Source organism: Microcaecilia unicolor, chromosome 3 (assembly GCF_901765095.1).
Source record: "Microcaecilia unicolor chromosome 3, aMicUni1.1, whole genome shotgun sequence".
Lineage (NCBI taxonomy): Eukaryota > Metazoa > Chordata > Amphibia > Gymnophiona > Siphonopidae > Microcaecilia > Microcaecilia unicolor.
This window is the reverse complement of record NC_044033.1, coordinates 151,310,155-151,327,535: the sequence shown is the minus strand read 5'-3', so window position 1 is coordinate 151,327,535 and position 17,381 is coordinate 151,310,155. Positions and strand designations below refer to the sequence as shown.

The 17,381-nt window shown below is 47.3% G+C and overlaps 1 protein-coding gene across 3 annotated transcripts in view; it reads right to left on the bottom strand.

Moving 5' to 3' along the window:
• Positions 1-3,906: 3,906 nt before the first annotated feature.
• TAF5L (TATA-box binding protein associated factor 5 like) overlaps positions 3,907-17,381 on the bottom strand; it is a 79,450-nt gene continuing 65,975 nt past the window's right edge. For all 3 annotated transcript variants that reach the window (XM_030196476.1, XM_030196478.1, XM_030196477.1), the window contains exon 6: positions 3,907-5,939. In XM_030196476.1, coding sequence (XP_030052336.1) covers positions 5,142-5,939 — 798 coding nt within the window. In that variant the 3' untranslated portion in view covers positions 3,907-5,141. The remainder of the gene's footprint in view (positions 5,940-17,381) is intronic.

Below are 17,381 nucleotides of genomic sequence, written 5' to 3'. Positions count from 1 at the left end.
CCGCCTCCCGACATCCTCCGTCCTGTGCCCCGCCCCCTTTTGGGGTCGTCGCCGCCATTCCCCTCCTCCATCGGGCCCCCCTTCCTCTTACCGGGCCCGTGCAGCGCCTCTCTCCTCTGTCCGAAGGCGCTGCACGGGCAAGAAGAAAGCTGAATCAGCTGATGCCTGCCTTCGCCTAGCTTCGATAGAGCGTCTTTCTCCTCCTGGGCCCGCCCCTGTCTGACGTCAGTAACCTACGTAGGTTACTGACGTCAGACAGGGGCGGGCGCAGCAGAAGAAAGACGCGCCATCGCGAAGGCAGGCATCAGCTGATTCAGCTTTCTTCTTGCCCGTGCAGCGCCTTCGGACAGAGGAGAGAGGCGCTGCACGGGCCCGGTAAGAGGAAGGGGGGCCCGATGGAGGAGGGGAATGGCGGCGACGACCCCAAAAGGGGGCGGGGCACGGATGGAGGATGTCGGGAGGCGGAGCTGAGGTGAGAGAGTAGTGAGGAAGGGAGGGGGGCAGGGGCTTCTAGAAGTTTGCTTTTTCGGGGTGGGGGGAGCGGCGGAAAGTGGGGAGCAGCGGGGGGGGGGGGGCAAGGCCGTCCGTACAGGACGCTCCTGATGAGCGCCCTTGCCCCCTCCCGATCCTTTTTTTATTTTTATTTTTTTATGTGTTTTCTGAGGTCCTTTGGACCAATCACAGCGCTTTTAGCTCTGCTAATGCGCTGGGATTGGCTCAAAGTTTGTTTATTTTTTCACTTAACACTTTTTCCTGCCACGGAGCTGTCCTAACGAGAGGTCCAGACCTCTCGTTAGTTTTTCTGCCTTTTTCCTGCGTAAAGGCAATCGGAAAAGGTTAGTGCATGTCGTTTCAATGGGGTTTTCACACTAATTGCTCATCTCCATTCCGTTTTCGTTAGCTGCTACTGTCGTCGGAAAATAGGCTTAAGTGCATGGAAAGGATAGGAAATTCTTCCCTGAGGGCTCATTTAACGATGAAAAACGTTTAGTGCATCTACCTCTGTGTGTCTAGAGCTGTGGGCTACAAGGAGGGACTGTGTGTCCAGGGACTGAGTTAGTACTGAGCCCAAATGCCTGTGTGAGAGGGCTCAGGGGGAAGAAATCTATGGATATTGAACTGTGCAAGAAGAAATGTTTAAAATGGAAGATTGCACTGAGTAGGAAGAAATGAAATGGTTAAGCTGGAAGAACTGTTTAAGCTTGTGAAAGTGTTAAGCTAAAAGAAGTGTGCCCCAGAGGCTGGAATAAAGATGTGTATGAAAACAGCCTGATTGGTGAGACCTGACTATGTTTGCCTTTTGAGAAGCAGGTCACCCTGAGCAAAAAGGGTAGTAGATTAATTTGCATGAAATCTGCATATTGAGAACCAGCTCACCCTGAGTGAAAGAGGGATCTGGGAGCCTGAGGTGGGAGCTTCCTCTTCACAATAGCCTCATCATTTTACAATACACAGGAACAATGCTGGGCACAGAGGGAAGGGAATAGGGACACCAATGCTGATCAAGGGGAGGGGAGGCAGATAGGGATCCCAATGTAAGAAGGCTGAACGTGTCTGATATTATTGGTCTTCCACGCCTATAGCAAAACTCTGGCCAAAGTCGGTGTGATGGACCGACCATTTACAAGTTGTTCACCACATTTGAAAATTAAATTAAGTAAATTTTCACTCTTTTCTGTGGATCCATCCAAAGTCAGTTTTGTGAAGTTAGCATTTTTTTTTTACTTAAAGAAATAAAGGATTTTTTGGTGCCAGTGAAGATAAAATAGCCCACTGACTTTTCTCAACCCTCGTTTTTATGAACGATCTTTTGGGTTGGTGGTTGGGCTTCTTTCAGAGGCTTTTTCCCCTTCTTCAAAAATTTAAAACTTTTAATGCACTTCACAGAACTATAGTCTCATGAAAGTACTTATTGCCATCATATGAGAGAAATTGTTGCATTATATAGTATTAATACTCTCTAGTCCTTGTTGGAACAAGCTAGGTATCACTGCTTCCACCTATTGTGAAGATTTTTTAAAAATCTTCCTGTGGCTAATAAAAATCCAACTGATAAACATTCTGAACAAACTCCATCATCTGGTTCAGATACCTCTGATGGTACCTGGTCAAAATAGACCTGACAAAAACACCTAAACACAAAATAGCCCTGACAAAAAAAACAAACAAACCACCAAACAAAAAAAGCCCCTGGCAAATCAACCCAACAAAAGGGCCTACCCACAATTTGTCCCCTGAGCATTTTACCTGCTCCTGTTGCTGCAACTGTGTGTCTTTCTGAGTCTCGCTGCTGCTTTGAGCAGAGATATGACTCCCCTTTGCCACCCCAGTTCCAGTGCTCACTGTCTGGAATGTCTCCCTCTTCCTCCTGCTCAGTCTGGTATCTGTCTTGCCCCCCCCCCCCCCCCGATGATTCTCCAACATTTCTGTGGGTCGTCAGGATCATCAACAAGGAAAACAAGCTTTCGGATGGACCCGGAAACACGCCCTCTGCTGTGTCCCGCCTCATTTGATACAACTTCCTATGTCCATGTAGGCAGGACACAACAGAGAGAATGCTTTCAGGGCCAGCCGAAGCAGCTTGTTGACGCTGCCGGTGGACCACAGGAATGTTGAAGGATTGCTGTGGGGGAGGGACTGAAGGGTGGGAGAGATACCAGACTGCAGAGGGTACGCAGAAGGAAGAGGGAAACATGTTGGACTATGTTGGGAGGTGGGGATAAAAAGGGAGATGCTGGACCCTAAGGGGGGGGGGGCAGAATTTTTACTATACTACTTATTTTTGTGAAGGGCTATGGGCTATTTTGTTACAGGGGCTATTTTGTCACGGGATATTTTGTTATGGGGCTAATTTTGTCAGGGTTTTTTTTGTCAAGGGCTATTTTGTTAGGGGCCATTTTGTCAGGGGTTAATTTGTTATAGGATTATTTGGTCAAGGAATTTTTTGTTATGGGGCTATTTTGTCAGGGGTTATTTTGTTACAAGGCCACTTTGTCCAGGCTGTTATGTCAGGGTGCCATATCTGATATTTTAGAGTCTTTGGATGCAGATTTAGCTACCTCAGCTTTAAAATCTGATAGGGATTGGTTACTATTTTTTTTTTTTTTAATATAAAGATGATGACTATTTGAAGTGTAAAATTAGAATGTTTCCTAAAATACTAAGGAGACTCAGAAACGATGTAGGGAATTTTTGCTTTTATGCCCTGGAGTATTGCAGTTAGGAGCTCTTTTTTTTCCCCCTAAAATTTCCATGTGCATTATAAAATGTCTACTATTTTTTCAGCCTATACGACTTTTTTATTTTCTAACTGCCCTATGATGTAATTGGCTTCCCCGACTCCTACTGCTTCTGGGAATGGGGTTCCTTAAATAGTAATTTGAGACTAGCTCCCTACTTGCTGCTATTTCTTCTAGATAGTTTAATTCCTGTTTATAATCTGTGCTGACTCCTTCCACAACATAGAGGACCTTTTACAAAGCCGTGCTAGCGTTTTTAGGTTGCGGTAAGAATCAGCTGGTGGTAAACACTGAGATGCCCACAGAAATACAATGGGCACCTCAGCGTTTAACATCAGCTGATTTTTACCGTGAGCTAAAAACGCTAGCGCAGCTTTGTAAAAGGTTCCCTTAGTGGACTTGTGTGCATTAATTTCTTGTATTGCTTTTATACGAATACTTCGTTTCTTATTGTTCATGCACTTTTCTGTACAAGCAGATGCTGTCTTGATATGATTTCTAAATAAAAAAAAAATGTAATATTAACTTTAGTAGTCATAATTTGCACCTATCTCTGTCCAAACAGCAATACAGCAAGAACGCTATTTAACTTTTTTTTTTAATAGAAAACAAAAAATATACACAAAAACATTTTCAGAAAGCAGAAATATTTCATTTCAGAAGCAAATCAAATCCTTTCTGCATGTATGGAAATTGTTACATGAAAGTGTATAGAAAAATCGTTCTACAACAGAAAAAAAAATCTGAAAGCAAAGCTTTGTCTTTGCATACAAGATAAATTAGAAACATGTCTTTTGGGGGGAAAAGCCCAAACTCCACTCATTCCTATAACTTTGATATGATATGTTTTTTTTTAATACTGCAGCCTTATTTGAAAAGCATTGATATGACAATGTGGCTGGCACATTCATTGCATTTTACCCCAACATCTATTCCCTTTTTTCCATCATTTGGAATAAACAAAGAAACCACTCAAGCAGACAATGCAACAAATAGCATTTTCCCTTCCAACTTTAAAAAAAGTAGACAGTCTTGAGAGTCAACTTCCAGCTTTTTGAGTGGCTGCTTACTGAGGGTGTTGTGGAGACAGCTTTTACTGGCTGTGGGAGGAAGAGATATGCTCCCAGCCATCACACCACAATATCACCTACTAGCTAAAAGCATTTTTGCCCAGCACTAGAAGAAACCATAATCTGTGTTGATGTAATCACTGGACTGGAAGGGAGGTGGCAAAAACAGAAGATGGAGGCTGGGTGATGAACCCCCCAGGAGCTGCGTATGAATTCTCAGTGCATTTGCCCCATTAGGGTCTGCCACTGGTTCAGCTGGACACTGCCTCCATTCTCTGCCAAACACTCCCACATTAAAACAAAAAGAAAAGTGGAAACGGTCAAATCCAAAAGGGGTGGGGAAGGGGAAGCAGTCATGATACAAACAATTCCTGTGTAAACAAATCACTTCACAGCTTTCATGTGCAAGCACCACAGTGCATCAGAAAATGCAGGCTGATGTGGAAAAAGAATATGACCCTCTACTAGTGGTGTGTCATACATAATTTGAACCTATCCACTACACCGGCTGACAACACTGCAGCCCAAGTCCACAATATAACCAGATCTCATCTGCTGTAAAATGGCAGCATTTAGGATATTAAATACAAGACTCAGAGTTCCTTCACCTTCAAGAAAAACAGGAGAATATGCTCTGTCTGTATGGAGATAGTGAGGCATCCAAGTATGTGTGTGTATCCACAAACAGGAAACGCACAATGTTCTCCCAGTTTTCTTCCTTCAATAAGTTTGAAGCACCTCACCATGTATTACCCAATGATAAATCACATCTGTTCATCAGGGAGAAGCTAATTCTTCTCCCCAGGAAATACCACCCAACCCTCCTCAATAATTAATGTTCTTGATTTTCTTGTGCAATTCCAGTCACTAGCAAGAGGTTACAAGCCATGAACTGTGCACTCAGCACATTGCTCAGCTGCCCAGTATATACCCCAATCAGTTCACTGGATGAACCGTCTGCAGGGGCGTTGCAATAGGTGTTTCTAATATCCCAAACTCTCACTGAGTTGTCCATAGATGCTGATGCAATCAAACTGCTATCAGGGCTAAAAGTAAGGCTTGTGATGTTGTCTGTGTGGCCCCTCAGCTCCTTATAAAGGGTACCTGAAGCTAAGTCCCACAATTTGAGCCGTTGGTCCTCACCTGCTGAAGCCAAGTACTTGCCATTGGGGGAGAAGGCCAACGACATCACTGGGCCACGGTGCCCAGTGAAGAGGCGCACTGAGGTTCCTTGCTGGGTGCTCCACAAGCGCACAGTCTTATCTGTGGAACCCGTGGCAAGGTAATTGGAGTTAGGGTGAAACTTGACACAGTCTACATCAGCCAGATGGCCAGCATATATTCGAAGGGGGTACGTCCGATCAAATGACCAGAGCTTTGCTGTACGGTCATGGGAAGCACTGGCAAAAAACAGGCTGCAGGAACTGATGTCTAGGTCCCAAATTGGATAGGTATGCCCATGGTACAGCACAGTGTTGGTAAAGCTGCTTAGATTCCAGTATCTGATGGACGTGTCCTCAGAGCAGGATAGCAGGCCCGAACTGTCCGACAAGAAACGAGTGCTATACACCGGTCCACAGTGTCCTCGCAGTATCTTCATCTCTGTGCCCTTGCAGTCATCCTCTTCTTCCTGGACAGTGGGGGCAGAAAGACAGGCTCATTAATTTGATGAAAATACTCAAAACTCCACAATCCTACAGAGCATGTAAAAGCCATTTTAAAGTGAGGCAGACAATTTTTTTTCCTGATGCACAGTGAGGTTACTCACTAACAGACAGATTGCTTTCGTATAAAATTTCTAAATTATGTGCCCAAAAACACCACTGGAAAAGAAAGCAAGCATCAACATTCATTATTTAATTTCAGAATTAAAAACGAACAAAGCAATCAAGCCTGAAGTGAAGGGCTGGTACAGAAAAGTGAAAGAAAAAAAAAAGTAAGGCAGCGTTCAGCTAAAGGACAGCAAAACAAACAACTTACAAGGTGCATCATTCTCCAATTTCATAAAACATTCAAAATTATCATGAGATTGATAAAAACAAACAGCACAGATGGAGTTCAGAACAGGTTTGGAAATGGGTTTATGTTTAAAAACACTTTTTATTGGTGGTTCAAAAGAATAGACCACATATTGGAACATGACTAATATAGATAATTGCTGACACAATTCTATGTTGAACTTTAGAACAATTCCCCTTTTAAGTCCCCCCCCAATCACCTAAAGCTAGGAGACCTTGACTCTTATAACCTCCTATTAACTATGCGGAGAAAAACACATGCTACTTCCCCTCTTCCCCTCCCTACTCTACTTGTGTATTTTTGAGAGAGATCCATTTCAGAATACTAAGCAGGGCATATTTTTCTCCACAGTGTATAAATAGAGAATTCCTTTTTTTCATTCAATCTGGAGTTGTCCTAGAGCATAGCACTTTTGGAATGTGGTAGTGACATTTTGACCCAGACACTAAAAGGTATGAGTTGATATTGGGTAAAGTCTTCCGAGATGGAAGGAAGGGGAAGATATTTTTTTCGTTTAGTAAGCTGAGTTTGGTAGGCCGTAAATGTATAATGCAATCTTGAGTTTCTCGGGAACCTCCATCATACTGGAGTTGGAGGAATCAGATACATCTACTAGCAACATGGGAGGCCAAGGATACAAGATTGTTTAATAAATCCTTGGAGACGGGAGAGGTTCCGAGGGACTGGAGAACGGCGGAGGTGGTACCTCTTCACAAAAGTGGTGATAGGGAAGAAGCTGGAAACTACAGGCCGGTAAGCCTCACTTCGGTTATTGGAAAAGTAATGGAAGCCATGCTGAAGGAAAGGATAGTGAATTTCCTAGAAGCCAACAAGCTGCAAGATCCGAGACAACATGGTTTTACCAGAGGGAAATCGTGCCAAACGAATCTCATTGAATTCTTTGATTGGGTAACTGGAGAATTGAATCATCGACGTGCTATAGACGTAATCTACTTAGATTTTAGCAAAGCTTTTGACACGGTTCCTCACAGGAGGCTCTTAAATAAACTAGATGGGCTGAAGATAGGTCCCGAAGTGGTAAACTGGATTAGGAACTGGTTGACGGACAGATGACAGAGGGTGGTGGTAAATGGAGTTCGCTCGGAGGAGGGAAAGGTGAGTAGTGGAGTGCCTCAGGGATCGGTGCTGGGGCCGATTCTGTTCACTATATTTGTGAGTGACATTGCCGAAGGGTTAGAAGGTAAAGTTTGCCTATTTGCGGATGATACTAAGATTTGCAACAGAGTGGACACCCGGGAGGGAATGGACACCCGGGAGGGAATGGAAAGCATGAAAAGGGATCTGAGGAAGCTAGAAGAATGGTCTAAGGTTTGGCAATTAAAATTCAATGCGAAGAAATGCAAAGTGATGCATTTAGGGAGTAGAAACCCACGAGAGACTTATGTGTTAGGCGGTGAGAGTCTGATAGGTACTGAGGGGGAGAGGGATCTTGGGGTGATAGTATCCGAGGATCTGAAGGCGACGAAACAGTGTGACAAGGCGGTGGCCGTAGCGAGAAGGTTGCTAGGCTGTATAGAGAGAGGTGTGATCAGCAGAAGAAAGGAAGTGTTGATGCCCCTGTACAAGTCGTTGGTGAGGCCCCACCTGGAGTATTGTGTTCAGTTTTGGAGGCCGTACCTTGCGAAGGATGTTAAAAAAATGGAAGCGGTGCAAAGAAAAGCTACGAGAATGGTATGGGATTTGCGTTCCAAGACGTATGAACAAAGACTTGCTGACCTGAAAAGGAGGAACAGGGGTGATATGATACAGACGTTCAAATACTTGAAAGGTATTAATCCGCAAACAAATCTTTTCCAGAGATGGGAAGGCGGTAGAACGAGAGGACATGAAATGAGATTGAAGGGGGGCAGACTCAAAAAAGATGTCAAGAAGTATTTTTTCACGGAGAGGGTGGTGGATGCTTGGAATGCCCTCCCGCGGGAGGTGGTGGAGATGAAAACGGTAACGGAATTCAAACATGCGTGGGATATGCATAAAGGAATCCTGTGCAGTAGGAATGGATCCTCAGAAGCTTAGCCGAAATTGGGTGGCGGTGCAGGTGGGGGAAGAGAGGTTGGTGGTTGGGAGGCGAGGATAGTGGAGGGCAGACTTATACGGTCCGTGCCAGAGCCGGTGATGGGAGGCGGGACTGGTGGTTGGGAGGCGGGAAATACTGCTGGGCAGACTTGTACGGTCTGTGCCCTGAAAAAGGCAGGTACAAATCAAGGTAAGGTATACACATATGAGTTTATCTTGTTGGGCAGACTGGATGGACCATGCAGGTCTTTTTCTGCCGTCATCTACTATGTTACTATGTCTCCTAAACATAAACAGTGTTTTCTACAAATATGGGAAAGCGAATGATACATACCTGTAGCAGGTTTTCCCCGAGGACAGCAGGCTGATTGTTCTCACGACTGGGTTGACGTCCACGACAGCCCCCACCAACCGGAACAAAAACTTCGCGGGCGGTCCCGCACGCAGGGCATGCCCACCGCGCATGCGCGGCCGTCTTCCTGCCCATGCGCGACCGTTCCCGCTCAGTTGAATAACAAGCAAATTAATGAGTAAAACGCAACTCCAAAGGGGAGGAGGAAGGGTAGGTGAGAACAATCAGCCTGCTGTCCTCGGAGAACACCTGCTACAGGTATGTATCATTCGCTTTCTCCGAGGACAAGCAGGCTGCTTGTTCTCACGACTAGGGTATCCCTAGCTCTCAGGCTCACTCAAAACAAGAACCCAGGGGAGGAAGTGACGTCACGAGGCTAGATGGCTGCCTGAACATCTAGCTCCTGCACTTTCCCGCACCATTGAGCCACCATCCGTGCCCATCCACTCTAATATTGCCGTTTCCTCGATTGGCAGAAGAGAGTGAGCTTTGCTGACCACGATGAGTAAATTATCGGGGCAGCAACACCGAGAGGGGGAGAGGCATTCTACTCGGCAGTTAGCGAAGGGCCTGTCCCGCCATGCGTCCCCGGAGCCACGAAGATCGTCCGATTCAGATACAGCGTCCTCTCAAGTGGACCAACGAAGCTTAACACAAAAAAAGAAATCTAACTCTAAAGATTTAACGAGATGCCTAGAAGCGATACGGGAAGAAATTAAGGCTTCCCGTCAGGAGATCTTGGAACATGTGGACGCCATCAGCATTGACTTACGGGAGCTGGGTGGCCGCGTGGAGGCCCTGGAGGAACGAACGGAGGAGCAGGCTGAAACAAGTGCGGCGATGGAATCGCGCATTTCTCAGTTAACGGAGCAAGCCGAGGATTTACAATATAAAATGGACGACCTCGAAAATCGGGGTCGTCGACAAAACCTGAGATTTCGTGGGGTACCGGAGAGCAGCGGCGGAGAAGACGTCCCGGTTGTCATACGCACCTTGTGCGAACAAATTCTGGGTGAGACCTGTGCATCTGCCGAAATGATGATCGAGCGAGCGCACCGCTCTCTGGGCAAAGCAGTGGGAAATCGGCCGCGAGACATAGTGGTGCGCTTCGCGTCATACACCTTCAAGGACCGAATCTGGCAACGGGCTCGCCAAAACAATACATTGGAATACAAAGATTCGCGAGTAACTGTCTTCCAGGACTTATCGTTATATACTTTGGCCCAGAGAAGGGCAATGAAGCCAGTCCTGGAGATTCTGCAGAAGGAGAAGGTTGCATACCGCTGGAGTTTCCCTTTTGCGGTATGCTTTGAACTAAAAGGTAAACAGCTCCGGTTTCGCCGGGTAGCGGATGCATGGAAGAGCCTTCATGAAGCGGGTCTGACTAGTGTGGCGACCCCACCAACGGAGATGGCATCGTCCACGAAAGCAAAACTACAGAAATGGAAGAGAGTTGGGCAGAAGGCTCCTAAGTAATGTGACTGAGGTGTTTAGCACGAGTCTGCTATAAAACTCAGTTCGAATGCTTTGGGACATGCTCTTCAGTTTGGACGCTGGTTTATGCTCAGATGGTAACATAATTTGATATGATGGATGGGTAGTGGGTGAATTGATAGAATTTGCTAAATGTATATTAAAGTTGGGGTGTGGGACTGTTGCGGGGGAGGGGTGAAGGGTGGCTTTTCGGGTCTGTAGCTTGCTTTCTCTGTAATCCCATTCAGTGACAGCTGACACTGACTGGTGGGTTGATGACAGGGGGGGAGGAAGTGGAGGGTGGAGGGCAGGGAGGGGGGAGGGTTTCAAGGGGTTCTCTATTGGAGGGGGGGCGGAGGGAGGGGACAAGGAAGAGAGATCAGAGGTGGGAGCGGGACAGAAGATATAGGGTGCAAGGGGTAGGTCCGATGCTGGTTACGGGAAACATAGTTGCCGGGACTGGTGAATTAATGCAACATACTCAGGATACAAGTACTAGCCACAATAGATGATGAGTATGGACTTAAAAGTATTATCATATAATGTGAAGGGCCTAAATATGCCTCAAAAGCGGCAAAAGCTATATAAAGAGTTGCAGCAGCTCCAGCCGCACGTGGTTCTCTTGCAAGAAACACACCTCAACCGCAAGTATGAAAGGCTTCTGTCCTGCTCGAGTTACCCTGGGGTCTATTGTGCTTCCATGGCAGCTTCAAAAACATGTGGAGTGGCGATCATGATACACTCATCAGTGGGGGCGCAGGTATTACAAGTTAAGAAAGACCCGGGAGGGGCGTTTTATCTTATGCATGTTCAAATTCAGCAGGTGGACTTGACGATAGCTTCTGTGTATGCTCCCAACAGTGGGCAGGTAGAGTTTTTTGCTAAGGTAAAGAACTCATTGGCAGGGTTTGTAAAGGGTTCTCTAATACTTGGGGGTGACTTTAATGCAATTATGAATCCCATCTTGGATCGTTCTGGAAATGCCAAATCTGAAGGGGGGAAAAAAGAGACATTAGCTCTTGAATCTTTGGTACATTCCTTGGGAACCTTGGACATATGGAGACTGACACATATGGAGGAGAGGGACTATACATTTCATTCGGGTGTTCATGATTCATATTCGCGTATAGACTATATATTTGTGGATGTTGCGTTGGCAGAAAGGGGGCCGACCGCGGGGTTGGGTAGTGCGACTATTTCCGATCATGCTCCAGTGTGGGTATCCTTGCCAAGTATACGGGCCGAAAGCAAAGATAGGAGATGGGCCTTGAACACTAGCCTATTGCAGGAGCCAAAGGTGGGGGTAGGCTATCGAGAAATGTTGAAGGAGTACTTGGAGCTTAATATAGACTCTGTGCCCTCGCAAGCCGTAGTATGGGACGCCATGAAGGCGGTATCAAGGGGTTATTTTTTAAAAATCGCCAGTAAGCGTTCTAAAGTGCGTAGGTTACAAATAGCACGCTGTCTGGAGCGTATACAACAACTGGAGGGGCAGCATAAGGCGCAGAGGTCCCCTCAGGTTTTACAACAGCTGCGAGAAGAGCGGACGATGCTGGACTCTATATATTCGGAACAACTTGGCTGGGTGCAGGGTGGGAGCCTATGAATTCTCTAATAAGGCAGGCCGTCTTCTTGCTATTAAGCTACGTAGACAAAAGGTGGATCGTACGGTAAAGCAAGTGCGTGATGATAGAGGCACAATGTTATCAACATCAGTGCAGATCCGTAAACGCTTTATGGAATATTATAAAAAATTATATGCTCAGGAGATTGCCCCTTCTTTGGAATCTATTGACTCATATTTGGCAGATGGTGAGCTTTCCTCCCTCGCTCAAGGGCACCGGGAACTGTTAGATGAGCCAGTCACTCCAATTGAGGTGCAAGAGGCTATTAAAGGTTTGCCATCTGGCAAATCTCCAGGGTTGGATGGACTCCCTAACGAATTTTATAAAAAGTTTGCCCCTGATTTGGCGCCATTACTTGCTGACCTCTTCAACCAAGTGGGAGGTGGGGAGAATTTACCCCCATCTATGATGGAGGCCTGGATCGCGGTGCTGCCTAAACCAGAGAAAGACCTAGCCGAGTGTGGCTCTTATAGGCCCATCTCGGTGTTGAATGCAGATGTCAAAATACTGGCAAAGGTGCTGGCGAATAGACTTGCGCCCGTGCTGCCGACGCTCATTCACCCAGACCAGGTGGGATTCGTGGCTCATCGTAAAGCTATGGATAATATTCGGCGTACATTAGACCTTATGTTTTTGGCAAAAAGAAGTCGGAAGCCTTTGTGCCTTCTTAGCTTGGACGCTGAGAAGGCTTTCGACAGAGTCCACTGGCCATTCATGTATAAAGTGTTGGAGGTAATGGGGTTTGGGCATCAGTTTAGGAGGTGGATCCAGGCATTTTACGATGCTCCTAAGGCATGTATACGAGTCAATGGGAGTAACTCAGAGTTGTTTATGTTACATAGGGGGACTAGGCAGGGATGCCCCTTGTCACCGCTCTTGTTTGCCCTAGTCATGGAGCCATTTGCTTCAAAGATGAGGCTGGAACCGGGCATCTCAGGGGTTCGAATAGCTGATACCTTGCACAAGTTGGCCCTTTTTGCAGACGACATCCTGCTTTACATTTCTCGTCCGTTGACTACTTTCCCTATTCTTATGCGTCTTATAGAAGAATATGCTGCTGTGTCGGGGTTTAAAGTCAACATGACAAAGTCCGAGGCCCTTAATGTTACACTCTTGGCGGAGGAAGTGGATTCCCTGAAAGCAACGTTTTCCTTTAGATGGGCTACTAAGAGGATTAAATATTTAGGGGTAAATATAACCTCGGACCTCTCTGAGTTATTTGTGGCTAACTACAAGGGGTTGGGTAATACCATAAAGGCAGACCTGGAAAGATGGGGGGCACAAGAGTTTTCCTGGTTTGGTAGGATAGCCGTAGTTAAAATGAATGTGCTGCCCAGGCTGTTATATTTATTTCAAGCGCTGCCTGTGTTAATGCCCAGACGATTTCTTGCCTCTTTACAAGACTCTATAGTGCGATTCGTCTGGGCAGGCAAGCGACCACGCTTGGCGCGTCAGCTTCTTTACCAAAGTAGGAAAAAGGGAGGGCTGGGGGTTCCAAATCTCAATTGGTACTACAGGGCTGCTCAGGGGAAGGCCGCTATCGAATGGTTTCATGAATATCCTGACAGACAATGGATATCTTTGGAGCAGCACTCACTGGGGTCCAGGCCGCTGGGGGCGCTCATATGGTTGCCTGGGGCCTTTCGGGCTCTGGGACAGGAAGTGTGTCCGTCCATATGTGTCACTTTCCATTATTGGGACAGTCTATTTCCTGGGGGACATTGTGTCTTGACCCAGATGGCACCCATAGCATTTAATCCTCTGTTTCTGCCTGGGAGTATCATGGGGCCTTTTACTAGGTGGTACAGTGAGGGATTGAGAACTTGGGGTCAATTAATTGAAAATGATTCCATGCTATCGTTCACGACCTTGCAGCAGAGATACTCTGTTGTGGAGGGGGATAGCTTTGCATATCGTCAGGTCCACCATTTCCTCAACACAAAGGCTGTTAGGCAAGTACTACAGAGAGAGCGGTTGAATTTGGAGGAGATATGTAGTAAAGGTGTAGTTTCACGGGGTCTGATTGGATACCTGTATCGAAATATTATAGCACAGGCTCCTGGTTATACCCTGCATAGGATGAAATGGGAAAAGGAGCTGGGAGTGACCCTGGGGGGGACCGAGTGGGAGAGAATAGAGCGAGCGGCGGCAGGAGTGTCTACGCACGTGCCACTCAAAGAAAACGCAGTGAAGGTACTGTTTAGGTGGTACCTCACACCGGACCGTATCCAACGAATATTCCCTAGCACCTCGGGGTTGTGTTGGAGAGGATGCGGTCAGAGGGGAACTATGGGACACGTGTGGTGGAGCTGTGTAAAAATTCGTGCATTTTGGAAATCAGTTCATGGAAGGCTGCAGAAGTGGGTGGGTTGTGAGATCCCTTGGTCTTTTGGGTTATTTTTGTTCACTGCTAAGCCGCCAGGATTAAAACCGCCTCAACAAATAATGGTACAGCAGGCAGTGGGGGCTGCGAGGGTGGTTATAGCAGCCCACTGGAAGCAGGCAGGGGTTCCTTCACTAACTAAGTGGATTGCTAAGCTGAGATATATCTGTGAGATGGAGAGGTTGCTGGCTGAACGGAAACAACAGATGAATAGATGGCAATCCATTTGGGACAACTTTTCTAAAGAGTTTGTATCTAGTGTCAGGACTAGGCACTGAAAGAATAAATAGTATGGTTATGGGGGGGGGGGGGGGTATCTGGAAGGAAGGGGGTGGGGGTTTATGGGTTTTAGTACTGAAAAGAAAATGTTAATAAAAGTTTGAAGTATACAGAGCTTCTAATATGACATTGTTACTTTGTTTGCTGGTTTGTCTGTTACATTGACTAAAATGACCTGGTCAGGTGGTGAGATTGTATAACCTATTTGTATTATGTAAAGATGGTTTTTGGTTGTGTTTGATTACCAATGTTCAATAAAGACTTCTATAAATTAAAAAAAAAAAAAACAAGAACCCAGGTCAATTGAACCTCGCAACGGCGAGGGTATAACAGAAATTGACCTACGAAGAACAACTAACTGAGAGTGCAGCCTGACCAGAATAAATTCGGGTCCTGGAGAGTGGAGTTGGATTTAAACCCCAAACAGATTCTGCAGCACCGACTGCCCGAACCGACTGTCGCGTCGGGTATCCTGCTGCAGGCAGTAATGAGATGTGAATGTGTGGACAGATGACCACGTCGCAGCTTTGCAAATCTCTTCAATAGTGGCTGACTTCAAGTGGGCCACCGACGCTGCCATGGCTCTGACACTATGAGCCGTGACATGACCCTCAAGAGTCAGCCCAGCCTGGGTGTAAGTGAAGGAAATGCAATCTGCTAGCCAATTGGAGATGGTGCGTTTCCCGACAGTGACCCCCTTCCTATTGGGGTCGAAGGAAATAAACAATTGGGTGGACTGTCTGTGGGGCTGTGTCCGCTCCAGATAGAAGGCCAAAGCTCGCTTGCAGTCCAATGTGTGCAACTGACGTTCAGCAGGGTGGGTATGCGGTCTGGGAAAGAATGTTGGCAAGACAATTGACTGGTTAAGATGGAACTCCGACACCACCTTTGGCAGAAACTTGGGGTGAGTGCGGAGTACTACCCTATTATGATGAAATTTTGTATAAGGAGCATGAGCTACCAGGGCTTGAAGCTCACTGACTCTACGAGCTGAAGTAACTGCCACCAAGAAAATGACCTTCCAGGTCAAGTACTTCAGATGGCAGGAATTCATTGGCTCAAAAGGAGGTTTCATCAGCTGGGTGAGGACTACGTTGAGATCCCATGACACTGCAGGAGGCTTGACAGGGGGCCTTGACAAGAGCAAGCCTCTCATAAATCGGACGACTAAAGGCTCTCCAGAGATGGCTTTACCCTCTACACGATGATGGTAAGCACTAATCGCACTAAGGTGATTCCTTACTGAGTTGGTCTTGAGGCCAGACTCTGATAAGTGCAGAAGGTATTCAAGCAGGTTCTGTGTAGGACAAGAACGAGGTTCTAGGGCCTTGCTCTCACACCAAACGACAAACCTCCTCCACTTGAAAAAGTAACTCTTTTTAGTGGAATCCTTCCTAGAGGCAAGCAAGACGCGGGAGACACCCTCAGACAGACCCAACGAAGCAAAGTCTACGCCCTCAACATCCAGGCCGTGAGAGCCAGAGACTGAAGGTTGGGGTGCAGAAGCGCTCCATCGTTCTGCGAAATGAGAGTCGGAAAACACTCCAATCTCCACGGTTCTTCGGAGGACAACTCCAGAGGTAGAGGGAACCAGATCTGACGGGGCCAAAAGGGCGCAATCAGAATCATGGTGCCGTGGTCTTGCTTGAGCTTCAGTAAGGTCTTCCCCACCAAAGGTATGGGAGGATAAGCATACAGGAGACCGGTCCCCCAATGGAGGAGAAAGGCATCCGACGCTAGTCTGCCATGTGCCTGTAGTCTGGAACAGAACAGAGGCAGCTTGTGGTTGGTCTGAGAGGCGAAAAGGTCCACCGAGGGAGTGCCCCACTCTCGGAAGATCTTGCGTACCACTCTGGAATGGAGCGACCACTCGTGCAGTTGCATGACTCTGCACAGTCTGTCGGCCAGACTGTTGTTTACACCTGCCAGGTATGTGGCTTGAAGAAGCATGCCGAACTGGCAGGCCCAACGCCACATCCTGACGGCTTCCTAACACAGGGGGCGAGATCCGGTGCCCCCCTGCTTGTTGATGTAATACATTGCAACCTGATTGTCTATCCGAATTTGGATAATTTGACAGGACAGCCGATCTCTGAAGGCCTTCAGTGCGTTCCAGACCGCTCGGAGCTCCAGGAGGTTGATCTGAAGATCCTGTTCCTGGAGAGACCACAGTCCCTGGGTGTGAAGCCCATCGACATGAGCTCCCCACCCCAGGCGAGATGCATCCGTCGTCAGCACTTTCGTGGGCTGCGGAATTTGGAATGGATGTCCCAGGGTCAAATTGGTCCGAATGGTCCACCAGTGCAGTGAATTGCGGCAACTGATGGAGAGGCGGATGACATCTTCTAGATTCCCGGTGGCTTGACACCACTGGGAAGCTAGGGTCCATTGAGCAGGTCTCATGTGAAGGCGAGCCATGGGAGTCACATGAACTGTGGAGGCCATGTGACCCAGGAGTCTCAACATGTGCCGAGCCGTTACCTGCTGAGACGCACTGGTCTGGGAAGCAAGGGACAGAAGGTTCTGCGCCCTTGCTTAGGGAAGAAAGGCCTGAGCCGTCTGAGAATTCAGCAGCGCTCCTATGAATTCCAGAGACTGGACCGGCTTGAGATGGGACTTCGGGTAATTTAGCACAAACCCCAGCAGCTCCAGAAGGTGGATAGTGCACTGCATGGACCGAAGGGCTCCTGCCTCTGAGGTGTTCTTGACCAGCCAATCGTCGAGGTACGGGAACATGTGCACTCCCAGCTTGTGCAAGTACGCCGCCACCACCACGAGGCACTTTGTGAACACTCGTGGCGCAGAGGCGAGCCCAAAGGGCAGCACACAGTACTGAAAGTGCCGTGTTCCCAAACGGAATCTGAGATACTGTCTGTGAGCTGGCAGTATCGGGATGTGAGTGTA